Source organism: Rana temporaria, chromosome 8 (assembly GCF_905171775.1).
Source record: "Rana temporaria chromosome 8, aRanTem1.1, whole genome shotgun sequence".
In the NCBI taxonomy this organism is placed as follows: Eukaryota; Metazoa; Chordata; class Amphibia; order Anura; family Ranidae; genus Rana; species Rana temporaria.
The window spans coordinates 116,813,312-116,825,605 of record NC_053496.1 but is presented as its reverse complement, the minus strand read 5'-3'; the positions used below and the strand labels follow the sequence as shown (position 1 = coordinate 116,825,605).

The 12,294-nt window shown below is 44.9% G+C and overlaps 1 protein-coding gene across 1 annotated transcript in view; it reads right to left on the bottom strand.

Moving 5' to 3' along the window:
- Positions 1-12,294, bottom strand: part of SNCG (synuclein gamma) — a 37,561-nt gene that overhangs the window by 18,301 nt on the left and 6,966 nt on the right. Inside the window, exons 2-3 of the mRNA XM_040320530.1 lie at positions 8,638-8,679; positions 3,752-3,879 (exon numbers count right to left, since the gene is read on the bottom strand). Coding sequence (XP_040176464.1) covers positions 3,752-3,879; positions 8,638-8,679 — 170 coding nt within the window. The remainder of the gene's footprint in view (positions 1-3,751; positions 3,880-8,637; positions 8,680-12,294) is intronic.

Genomic DNA, 12,294 nt, shown 5'->3' with positions numbered 1-12,294 from the left:
CTGAGTCGCTTCTATTAGAACAGTTTCATTGCAATGCATGGAGCGCGACTTGTCAGGCGGCTAAGTCACCTGACAGGTCGCCCCTGTGTGAACCGGCACTTCATTTAAAAATACCTTCTATTGCTGTCAGCCTCATCCAAATCTCCAGATTCCTTTTTTTTTAGCTACTGTGATCTGATTTCCTGTTAGAGGGTGGCTATGTTAACTCTTTAAAGTGTTACACTACTCACAACAGAAAAATCTGTATATGCAGTAAAGCATGCTTGTTATACTCACTGTGGAACCTAAGGGGTTAATCCTCTGCATTATGTAAAAAGGCTGTTTGATCCAGTCTTCTCTGATCCTCCCCTTCTTCCACAGTCCCCAAACCATCTCCTGATAGAACGGAGCCTTGGGAGCACTCTGCATATGCTCAGTTTGGTGTGTATTGCTAGAGAGTTTTTTTTTTTAATTGTGCATGTGATCAGCACAGGGCGAATCAGCAATGTCCAGACAGAGGGTCAGGGGTCCTGCATCCTGATAGGACAATTAGGGGAGAATGAAAACTCCTCCGACAAGCTTTAACCAGTGTTCAGTCACAAGACTGCTGTAACTGCTGATGAGAAAAGATATTTAGCAGTTTATATTTACTTAAACTATTGCATGTCTATGTTCTGTGTATGGTGGGGGACCAGATATAGTGAGTGAAGGCTCCTGGGTTTAGTAACACTTTAAGGTCCCACTGTATGTAGGAATATATCCTCCCTCCCTCACTTGCTTGCTCCCCAGATAGACTAAGGACTATGGCCTATGGGCATTGCAGAATGCTCAGAGCAGTGCATATGACCACAACTAATGTGCTAATCACATGCACACTCCCAAGAAAAAAGAAAAACTCTCTAGCAATACACATAAAACTGAGCATGTGCAGAGTGCACATGACCACAACTAATGTGCACTGCTTGTCCCAAACAAATGGAAATGAGGGGGAAAAAGAAGAGGTTCAGGAGTTCACAAGGGGTATTACAAGGAGGCAGAAAAACAGCAGATGCATATGGATTATTTTTGGCAAGTAAGGATAGTGCTTAATGTCACTTTAATGGCCATGTAATCTACGACTGTTATTCATGTCATGGAAAAAAATTAAGTTTTTCTCGACGTGATTCCTCTAAAGCCTGCCTTGCATACACATGATTGTGAAAAAAAATGCTCAAGCAAAGCGCGGTGACGTACAACACGTACGACGGGACTATAAAGGGGAATTTCAATTCGAATGGCGCCACCCTTTGGGCTGCTTATGCTAATTTCCCCATCTCATAACTTGCTTCTGTGCATGCGCGTTTTTTTCCCCCTCATTAAAGCGTACACAAGACTGTTTTTCACACCGTGAAAAGACGACGACATGAAAAACGACGAGAAAAAATATAGCAAGTTCTACATTTTTTATGGACATTTTTCTCGTTGAGAAAAATGCTCTGGAGCCTACACACGACCGTTTTTCACGACCAATTTAAAAAATTGCATTTTTCTCATCATGAAAAACGGTCGTGTGTATGCGGTATTTTTCTGCCTCTGCGTTAGGTCTTATGTGAGCTCTCAGACCTCTCCTTTTTCCCTCACGATGTTATTTGTTTATTTGAGCATCCTGCAAATCCCATAGGCCAGGAGTAGGCAACCTCGGCCCTCTAGCTGTGGTAAAACTACAAATCCCATCATGTCTCTGCCTCTAGGAGTCATGCCTGTGATTGTTAGGGTCTTGCAATGTCTCATGGGACAATGCCACAGCTGGAGGGCCAAGGTTGCCTACCCCTGCCATAGACCATAGTCCTTAGTCCATCTTTGAAGCAAGCAAGAGAGAGTGGATATCAGGGCTCAAGTCCTGTGGGAACGGCGTCCCTGCACTTTTTTCACATTAGGAACGCAGTTCCCTTTGCAGGACTAGAGCAGCCGAGACGCCCGAGCCGCCCGAGCCAATCCTTCACTAAGCGGCGATGCCCAGCTCGAGTCACTGTCAGGGGCAGGCGAACCTTAGTAATTCTTTATGTTACTGGCCGCTTCCTGTATATCAATTCATTGGGTATTCCGTCACTTCCTCGATGCCGCATGGTCTCCTGGGAGCTTTTGTCATTATTCACAGGAGACATTGCGGAGGTCTGCCGTGAGTTATCGTGGGATTTAGAAAGAACTTGCTTAAAGAAAAAAAATTCAAAACATGTGGTTTAATAATTATGCATATGAGCGTATCATTTTTTTTTTTTTGGTGGGGGAGTGGGCAGGGCCGGATTTGCCACAAGGCCACCGAGGCCAGGCCTCGGGGCGGCAGTGGTGCAGGGGCGGCACCGCTCCTGCGGCGACTTCACAGCTTTCGCGGCCGCCCCCCGCATTTACACAGGCACCTGCTGTTAAGCCGTGGTGAAAGACAGGCGCGTGGTGCGCAATTACTTCCTGGCGGAGAAAAAAAGGATCTGGCGGAGGCGGAGCCTAAAGCTCTGCCTACCCTCCTCTGCGCCGACTGCGCGGCCCAGGAGCAGGGGGACTCTGAGTGACCGTGACTTGTGCCTGATCGCCAGCTCTATGGTGCCTGTGTGGGCGGTGGGATCTCTCCGAGGCTTGTAGTACTCTCGAGTGTTAGTGTATACAGTGGAGAGAAGAGGGGAGGGGCCTCTGACCCGGCTGGTATCACTTTCACTTTTACTCTGCTTGTACACTGTTGCTGATGCCTGGGTCAGAGGCACCTCCCCTCTCTGCTGTATACATTCAGAGAAGAACTACAAGCCCCATAGAGCTGCCGATTGCCCACCTCCACCTGCCAGGTACAGGGGAACCTCTGCAAGGGGGGAGTCAGCCCTCTGGGGACAGTAATGCAAGAGGGGGGGGCCTCTCTGGGGACAATAATGCAAGAGGGGGGCCTCTCTGGGGACAGTAATGCAAGAGGGGGGCCCTCTGGGGACAGTAATGCAAGGGGGCCCTCTGGGGACAGTAATGTAAGGGGGGGCCTCTGGGGACAGTAATGCAAGGGGGGGCCTCTCTGGGGACAGTGGTACAAAGGGGGGCCCTCTGGGGACCCTGGTGCAATGGGGGGCTCTCTGGGGACCCTGGTGCAAGGGGGCTCTCTGGGGACCCTGGTGCAAGGGAGGGCTCTCTGGGGACCCTGGTGCAATGGGGGGAGGCTCTCTGGGGACCCTGATGTAAGGGGGGCTCTCTGGGGATTCCCCCATTTGATGTGTGTGTGGGGGGGCGGCATTGAAGGACCCGGCCATGGGGCGGCAAAGTGAGTAAATCCGGGCCTGGGAGTGGGTCTTGGGTGGGAGTTCCCACACTTTTTTCCCAGGACTTGACCCCTGGTGAATATGTTCCTACATACAGTGAGACCTTAAAGTGTTAGTCAACTCAGGACCCTGCATTCACTATATCTGGTCTCCCCCCATACACAAAACTTGGAAATGCAATATGCACACGACAAATCCCATAGTCCATCTCTAGACAAGAGAGGATGACTATGTTTCTACCTACAGTGAGATTATAAAGAAAGAACAAGAAGTCACCTTCCAACAGGAAGCCAATCACACCAGAAAAAAAAAGGAATTTGGAGATTTGGAAGAGGCTAAGTACCTTTTGTGCAAGAATACATACAACAATTGTATTTTTTAAACCTGGCTTTAGTGTCACTGATATTGGCAATACACAGTATTGAGGTATAGTACCCACCTCACTATCCTAATATTTAGAGTAGGATGCTTGTGTATGTAAGGGAACACTATGACAGAATTACCTTGCTTACAACACCGGTTGCAGTTACAACATTTTCTGCTCCTTCTACCGTCTTCGTGGCAACTTGATTTACGCCAGTAACCACAGCTCCTCCCACTACATGAGCCTGCTCTTTGGTCTTTTCGGCAACTAAAAATGACAACAAAGCAAGCAAAAAGTAAATATTTCAGAAATGACTTCCTCCGCCCTCAGCGGGTTTCATCCTCGAACAATATGTTTTGACTGACACAGATTTCCCTTACTATTTTGTGCATGGTGTTGTAAAATTGTGTTATTCTTACAACAAGGACAGAAATAGTGAAATGACATTTGGAAAACTTTTACAGAATGTCACAGTTGCCTTTTAACTTTTAATATCAAATAGATTTTGCTAATGACTAACTCTAATCAAAACCAATTTTTTACTTTTGCTGGCAACATACATTTTTTAAAGTTTTTTTTTTTTATCTTGTCACTTCCTGTGCTCTTAGGCCCCGTACACACGAGAGGATCCATCCGCTGGAATTGATCTGCGGATCAGTTCCAGCGGATAGATCCGCTGGTGTGTACAACCCAGCGGATCTGTTTCCGTGGATTTTTATCCCCTGGGATGGATTTCAAGCGGATAAAAATTTGAAGACATGCTTTCAAATCTATCCGCTTGAATCCATCCCAACGGATTGATCCGCTGGTCTGTACAGACTCACCGGATCAATCTGTCCGAATGGATCCCCCGCATGCGTCGTAATTCCTTATATGACCGCGTCGCGCACGTCGCCGCATCATCATCGCGGCGACGGCGCGACACGTCATCGCGATGGGATTTCGGCGCGGATTTCGATCCTATGGTGAGTACACTCCATCGGATCCAAATCCGCGGAAATCTTCGAGAGGATTTATCCGCGGAAACGGTCCGTTGGACCGTATCCGCGGATAAATCCTCTCGTGTGTACTAGGCCTCAGGCTGCATTCACACCTTGGCGTACAAAATCGCAGCATTTTGTCCCGCTAATCGCGGCGACAAATTGCGGTGTTTTGTACCGCGATTTGCGGCGACAAAACGCCACGATTGTGAATGCAGCCTTACCCCCTCTATGGAGATGGTTCACATCTCCTATGCCGAAAGCCGCCTGAAAAAAAGGTCCGGGACTTGTTTTCAGGCGGCAGGCATACAGCGTTTGGCGTTCAGTGTGGAGATGTGAACCATCTCCATAGAGGGCAATGTGAAATCATCCCTCCAGTGTCTCAGGGGCGGCTGCGGCGTCACACTACGGGTGTATATACGCCTAGGAGTGAACGGGGGCTTAGCCTGTGCCGCATTCTTATGTTACATTGTCTCAACCAAAATTCCTAGTTCTGTGCAGCTAATGTGTTCATTACCAAGCCAAATAGTGGTATTAAAATAGTGGTATTAAAAGTTTTAACATATACTTTATAACCAAAAGTATTGAGACACCTGCCTTTACTGGCACATGAACTTTATTGGCAGCCCAGTCTTAGTCCGTAGGGTTCAATATGGGGTTGGCACACCCTTTGCAGCTATAACAGCTTCAACTATTCTGGGAAGGCTGTCCACAAGGTTTAGGAGTGTGTCTATAGGAATGTTTGACCATTCTTCCATTAGCGCTTTTTTGAGGTCAGGCACTGAAGTTGGATAAGAAGGCCTGGCTCGCAGTCTCCACTCCAATTCATCCCAAAGTGGTTCTATTGGGTTGAGGTCAGGGCTTTGTGCAGGCCAGTCAAGTTCCTACACCCCAAACTCGCTCATCCTTGTCTTTATGGACTTTGCTTTGTCCACTGGTGCATAGTCATGTTGGAACAGGAAGGGGACATCCCCAAACTGTCTTGGTATGATGACGCCTTAAGAGTTCCCTTCGCTGGAACTAAGGGGCCAAGCCAACCCCTCAAAAACAACCCCACTCCATAATCCCACTAAATGATTTGGACCAGTGCACAAAGCAAGGTCTATAAAGACATGGATAATCAAGTTTGGGGTGGGGGAACTTGACTGGCCTGCATGCGTTTCTGGAAGAGTGGTCTAAGGCCGCGTACCTATCGGTCCGTTGTCCTTCGGTCAAAAATTTTAGAACTTGCTTTAAAATCGAACCGATGGACCACTGCCCGATAGGTCCAAACCGATGGTTAGTACACAAAAGCATCGGTTCAAAACCCGCGCATGCTCAGAATCAAGTCGACGCATGCTTGGAAGCATTGAACTTCGTTTTTTTCAGCACGTCGTGTGTTTTACGTCACCGCGTTCTGACCAGATCGGTTTTTGAACTGATGGTGTGTACGCACATCAGACCATCAGGCCACTTCAGCGGTAAACCGATGAAAACGGTCCGTCGGACCATTCTCATCGGTTTGGACCGACCGTGTGTACGCGGCCTAACATTCCCATAGACACACTCCTAAACCTTGTGGACAGCCTTCCCAGAAGAGTAAAAGCTGTTATAGCTGCAAAGGGTGGGCCGACTCAATATTGAACCCTATGGACTTCGATCAGAAATTCTGACAGCAAAAGTCCGATGTGAGCTCTTGAATGAAAATTCCAACCGTGTGTATGCTCCATCGGACTTTTGCTGTCGGAATTTCCACCAACAAAAGATTGAGAGCTGGTTCTCAAATTTTCAGACGGAAAAAATTCCTAACGGAAAATCCGATCGTCTGTAGCAATACCAACGCGCAAAATTCTGACGCATGCTCGGAAACAATTCGACGCATGCTCGGAAGCATTGAACTCAATTTTCTTGGTTCGTCGTAGTGTTGTACGTCACTGTGTGCTTGACGGTCGAAAGTTCAGAGAGCTTTTGTGTGACCATGTGTATGCAAGCCAAGCATGAGTGGAATTCTGTCAGAAAAACCTTGGTGTGTACGGGGGCATAAGACCGAGACTCCATTAAAGTTCTTGTGCGTGTAAAGGCAGGTGTCCCAAAACTTTTGGTAATATAGTGTATATAACAGGACTGACCTGACATAATACAGGTCCTAAAGGTGCCTATTAATAATTGTTTATTCTGACCATTTATGATCAGATCAGACAATGTTAACATGTCTGCAGTAGGCCCTGCTGATCTGACAAGTCAGATTTGTATTTCCCTATTGTTTTTCCTCAAGAAAGAAGCCATGGCTCTGAATGTCTGCTCATCCCCTACATGCATGCTTGCCAGAAACCAAAACTAGTTAGATCCAGTAATCAATTCAAGGTCTGCAATGTAACGCCAATAGTAAATTATGTATAGGCCTTATATCTATAGCTTGGTGCTTGAAAATTACATTGATGCAGGCTTCTTTAGCTTTTGATCTAGGGCAATTGTTTCAATGACCTGATTTGTTTTTTTGTTAGATTGGGTGAGGAATAGTTAAAACACCTGTCATTTTTTTCATCTGTGTGTCATTTGTGAGATTTTCCCTCACTTCCCTTCCTGTAGACAAAATGAGAAGTGAACGGAAATCTCTCCAGACTGAGGAAAATCCCCACAAACAGTTGTCACCAGAACAAGTGTCCCCATCGGACCTTTTCTTCTCTATTCTTGCCCTGATAACTTGGAATCCTGGCATACTGCTTGCTTTCTGTCCCAGTTACATTGGTTGCAAGAACAACAGGGAGGAAATCCCTAATGCCCCGTACACATGATCGTATTTCCCGTCGGAAAAACTCCCATGAGAGCTTTTCGTCTGGAATCCCGACCGTGTGTATGCTCCATCGGACTTTTTCCCACAAAAAAACTACCGGAAAAAAAAAAGAGAGCAGGAAAAATCCTAGCGGTAAAACCGCTCGTTTGTATGCAATTTTAATGTGCAAAAATCAAGAATCAAGTCGATGCATGCTCGGAAGCATTGAACTTAATTTTTCTTGGCTCGTTGCAGTATTGTACATCACCGCGTTTTTGACTGTCGGAATTTGGTGTGACCATGTGTACGCAAGACAAGCTTGAGTGAGTGAGTGAGTGAAAAACTTATATAGCGCAACACATGCGAACTGAATCGCCTCGGGTCGCTTGGTATCCATTTCCTCCTACACGTTGCTTTCAGAATAGATTGGTTTTGAGTTTTCTTCTGAAGGCCTCGTGATTCACTTCCGTTCGGATGCTGGTTGGTAAAGCGTTCCACAGTCTAGGTCCTTGGACTGAAAATCTCCGTTCTCCTTTGGACTTGTATCTGGCCTTGGGTATCTGAAGTAGATTTTGGTTGGTAGAACGGAGGACGCGATTGGGGTTGTGACCTTTTAATTTGTCACGTATATATTGGGGCGCACTTCCTTGAACACACTTATGCGTCAGACAAAGTGCCTTAAATGTTATTCTGTATTTTACTGGCATCCAATGAAGAGATCTAAGGGAGGGGAGATTGATTCCCAGGGTGTTTTTCCTGTTACAAGTCATGCTGCCGTATTCTGGACGACTTGTAGACGATCAAGCTTGAGCTGAATCTCGTCGGGAAAACCATCTTTTTTTTTTTCGACTGGAAAACGGTCGTGTGTACATAACAAATGAGGGTGTAGGTCAGGGATATGCAATTAGCGGACCGCTAGCTGTTTCAAAACTACAAGTCCCGTCATGCCTCTGCCTCTGAGTGTCATGCTTGTGGCTCTCAGTCTTGCTATGCCTCATGGGAATTGTAGTTCTGCAACAGCTGGAGGTCTGCTAATTGCATATCCCTGGTGTAGGTGATGGATTCATATATCCATTGTACAAATCTGTGCAGTGACGAGACGCCCCCCTCTGGAAGAACACAATGGCTTCTCAGGAGGGATTCCCATGTCAACACTGACTCTGTTGATGGGGAAATGGAGCAGGTGGCAGAAAAGAAAATAGCTTTGCCTATGGCCAGCCTAAGACTTATGCAGTAAGTTAGCTACACCTTGCGACTGTACCTTAGAAAAGCTATACAAGATGCATGCTTTACCTGTGCTGACACTGTGCACCACACCTTCCTTGGTCTTGGCACCTGTGAAACAAAATTGATATATTGTGTCATCATTGTTGTGTAAGATGTTCTGAATTCTGAAACATGAATTACATCTAATTGGTGGTGACAACCCAAACTGAAAAAGGGCTGAGCATGCAACAATATTCATTATTTACACGTTTGCCACATACACTTAGCAAGATGCATTCAGTTACACACCTTAGTGCTTATTCATCTTTACTCCCATAACATAGTATAGGAAAACATTGCCTATTATTTTTAATATTTAGTCTTTTTGTCTTCTTTGTTTTTGCAAACAGAAAATTAAAGGTTTCACTCACATTTATATTCTGGTTGCACACTGCTTCCGTTAACACAATAAATCTGGATAATTTACAGAAATAATAATGGAAAACCATAATACATTTCTTTTATACAAAACAACCCCCTTATACCTCAAGTCATGGGCGTAGCATAAGGGGTTGCAGGGGTCACAATCGCAACCCCACCCCTAGCTCCAGGGGGCCCCTGCAGCCTCCATGTCATATTATCAGGTCAACTTTTGCATTGGGGCCCACAAGCTCCAATCTACGCCTCTGCCTCAAGTATTTAAAGATATGTTGTACAAAGATATAACTACAGCCATAGCAGACCATACAATTGCTAAGGAGCCAAGAAGCAAAAAGTTTATGCTTATACACTACACGCAAGTAAATGCAAACTATGTATTTCAAAAAGTTGTGAGATCTTTGTTGGAAATATGAGTTTCTGTAATTTAAATAGATTGTAAGCTCTAACGAGCAGGGCCCTCTGATTCCTCCTGTATTGAATTGTGTTGTAACTGTTCTGTCTGAACTAATTTTGTAAAGCGCTGCACCAACTGTTAGCGCTATATAAATACTGTATAATAATAATAACAATAATAATAGACACAATGACAAAAAAATATTTATCTATTTAAATAAATTCCTGAATTTGGTGTCAACAAATATTATAAATTAAATCAAATTTAAATGAGATAATCACTAAAAGTCTCCATCTCATGGTTGTATACCTTTCTCTAGTAAACCCCAGTTTCAACACCAACACCATGAATTTATTCCCTTGGCTAGCAAATTGCACAGCAGAAGGTGGCTTCTTTCAGTGTTTCACCCCTGAACAGTATCTACTTCAACCAGGGAATTACAACCAGGGTGCCCATTCAAGGATCGAAATTCAATTTAATAAAGAGTTGTTAGAGAAGGAAGGGGGAAGAAGGGAAGCGGTGATTTAAGGAAAGGCATGGACAAAAGGTGAATGAATGGAGATGGATGAGAGGCTGGGGTGGATGAGTTGGATAGTGGAGGGAAGTCTTAATAGTGATGTGAAGAGAAAGGTGGGGTTGTTGGCAGGGATGGACTGGCCATTGGGACTACAGGGAGTTTCCCAGTGGGCCGGCTTCAGTGACAGCGGACCGCTGCCCCCCTCTGCTCCTCTGTCTATCCCTTCCCACAGCGCTCACCTCCTCTCCATCCCCGCAGCACTCACCTGGGGGGAACAAAGAGGTAGGGGGAGGACCAGAGGAGCAGGGGGGACAACAGAGGAGCATGGGGGAGGAGACAGACAGCTGACTCAACAGCTATGGCCTGGGAGTTTCTCACTTCTGCCTAATCTTGTCCCATAAGGGGGGGGCACCGAACTGATTCTTTGCCCCGGGTAAAATAATGTCTAGCTTCCCCACTGGTACTGCCTATAAGAGTACCAGCACCAGCCGTTCTACTCTAATAAAGTAGAACGGCTAGTGAAGGGGGAGAGGGGGCTTTGGTGGCCGGGGGGGGGGGGTGCAGGTGTTGCCCATGGGAGAGACCTGTCAAAGTGGGCCAGTCTGGATGAAGTCCAGGGCCAAATTTCTGTCCCAGTCCAGCCTTGGTTGTTGGAAGTAAATAGACTAAGTTATTAGGGATAAGGGACCCTTTTTGTAATCTTAATGAAACATTTTGATTATGTTCCTTTCTTTTTTAGAATTAAGGGGAGGGCTGGGCGGGGAAAATTGGAAATTAATATTAACTTGTATAATGGAAAATGGTTTAATAAAGATCTGAAGTATAAAAAAGGATTGAAATTCGGCCAAGTCCCAGCTGAAGGCGCACACTGTAGCTGCTCTCATGCCACTGGGTCCTGATCCGTAGTAACAACCAGGCAGCAGGGAAGTGATGTATGACATTGTATTCCTGTCTGCACTCCTCTATAGCAGCCACAATGGCTCCTGAGCCTAACAACATTTTAGACCATTCTGTGAATTGCTGTGCATCCCCACCCCTGCCTACAAAGCTCCCTTTATATGTAATGACATATGTATATTTTCCACCATTACACATTTATTCTCAACTCCATACATATAACTCTGCTTCCTGAGAGCAAAAAACACTCTACCACAAAGTTATACAGTAAAACCTTGGTTTGAGAGCGTTTTGCAAGACAAGCAACATTTTTTAATACATTTTGACTTGATATACAAGCGATGTCTTTATATAAGAGTAACATCATGTCACAACTGAGTATAAAAGAGAAACGAGGCGCCTCTAATGCCCCGTACACACAATCGGACCTTTGTCAATAGAATTCCATTGGTGTAAAAGAGAACATGTTCTCTATGTAAACTCCTATGGAATTCATTGGCATTTACGATGGGGCATACACACAGTCAGAATTTCCGATAGAAAAAGTCCATATATGGTTACATTTAATAAAGGTACAACATTTAGCAACATAATGCTACACTTAGAGGCGCCTCTCTTCTCTTTTATACTCTGTAGCTCCTGCTGGATTTTGCTTCTAATCCCCTTGTGGAGGCTTCCATTTTGGATGGACATTTTATGGTTACACAACCTATTAAGTTGCTATAATCATTTTATATGGACTATAAACTGAAGGACCTATGAATAAATGGTTGTGGAACGAATCATCTGAGTTTCCATTATTTCTTATGGGAAAATTTGCTTTGATATAGAAGTGCTTTGGATTACAAGCATGTTTCTGGAATGAATTATGCTTGCAATCCAAGGTTTTACTGTATATATATATATTTTTGCTTATAGATAAAGGAGAGTTAGAGCATGTGTCAGGTGTTTATTGCTTTGTTGCTATTATGTCCCTGTAACAGAGGACCAAATGGGTAGGAAATGGTGGGAAATTGTTCCAATGGGGACAAAGGCATCAACAAAAGTACTTTTAAGTGGAGTGAGGAAAAGATAATATGTGAGGTTTTATTACTGTCTGCCTTCCTGTCTAGGTGAATAGTTGATGAGTTTGGATGTGTCTGTATCCTAGTCTGAACCCACCTGAGCAAGCCCACCAGGAAACTGCCACCTGTATTGTGCCAATCATCCCTACTGGTGAACCCATTTCCTCTCACTTCTTGTCCTGATGTCTTAGGGATAAAACATTACAAAAAAGGGGGGCATTTGGGACTTTGAATAAGGCAAATGAATGGAAGCTAGTGTAGAAAAAAAACACAGTTTTATTATTCAGGTACACATGACATAATACAAGGTACAGCAAAGCTAAAAATGTATCATATGGTTGATCATCAATATATCAGTAGTCCACAAAGGGGGCACCAGTATATGAAAGTCAGCATAAATGAACATAAAGAATCAGTAAACTCCATAAAAT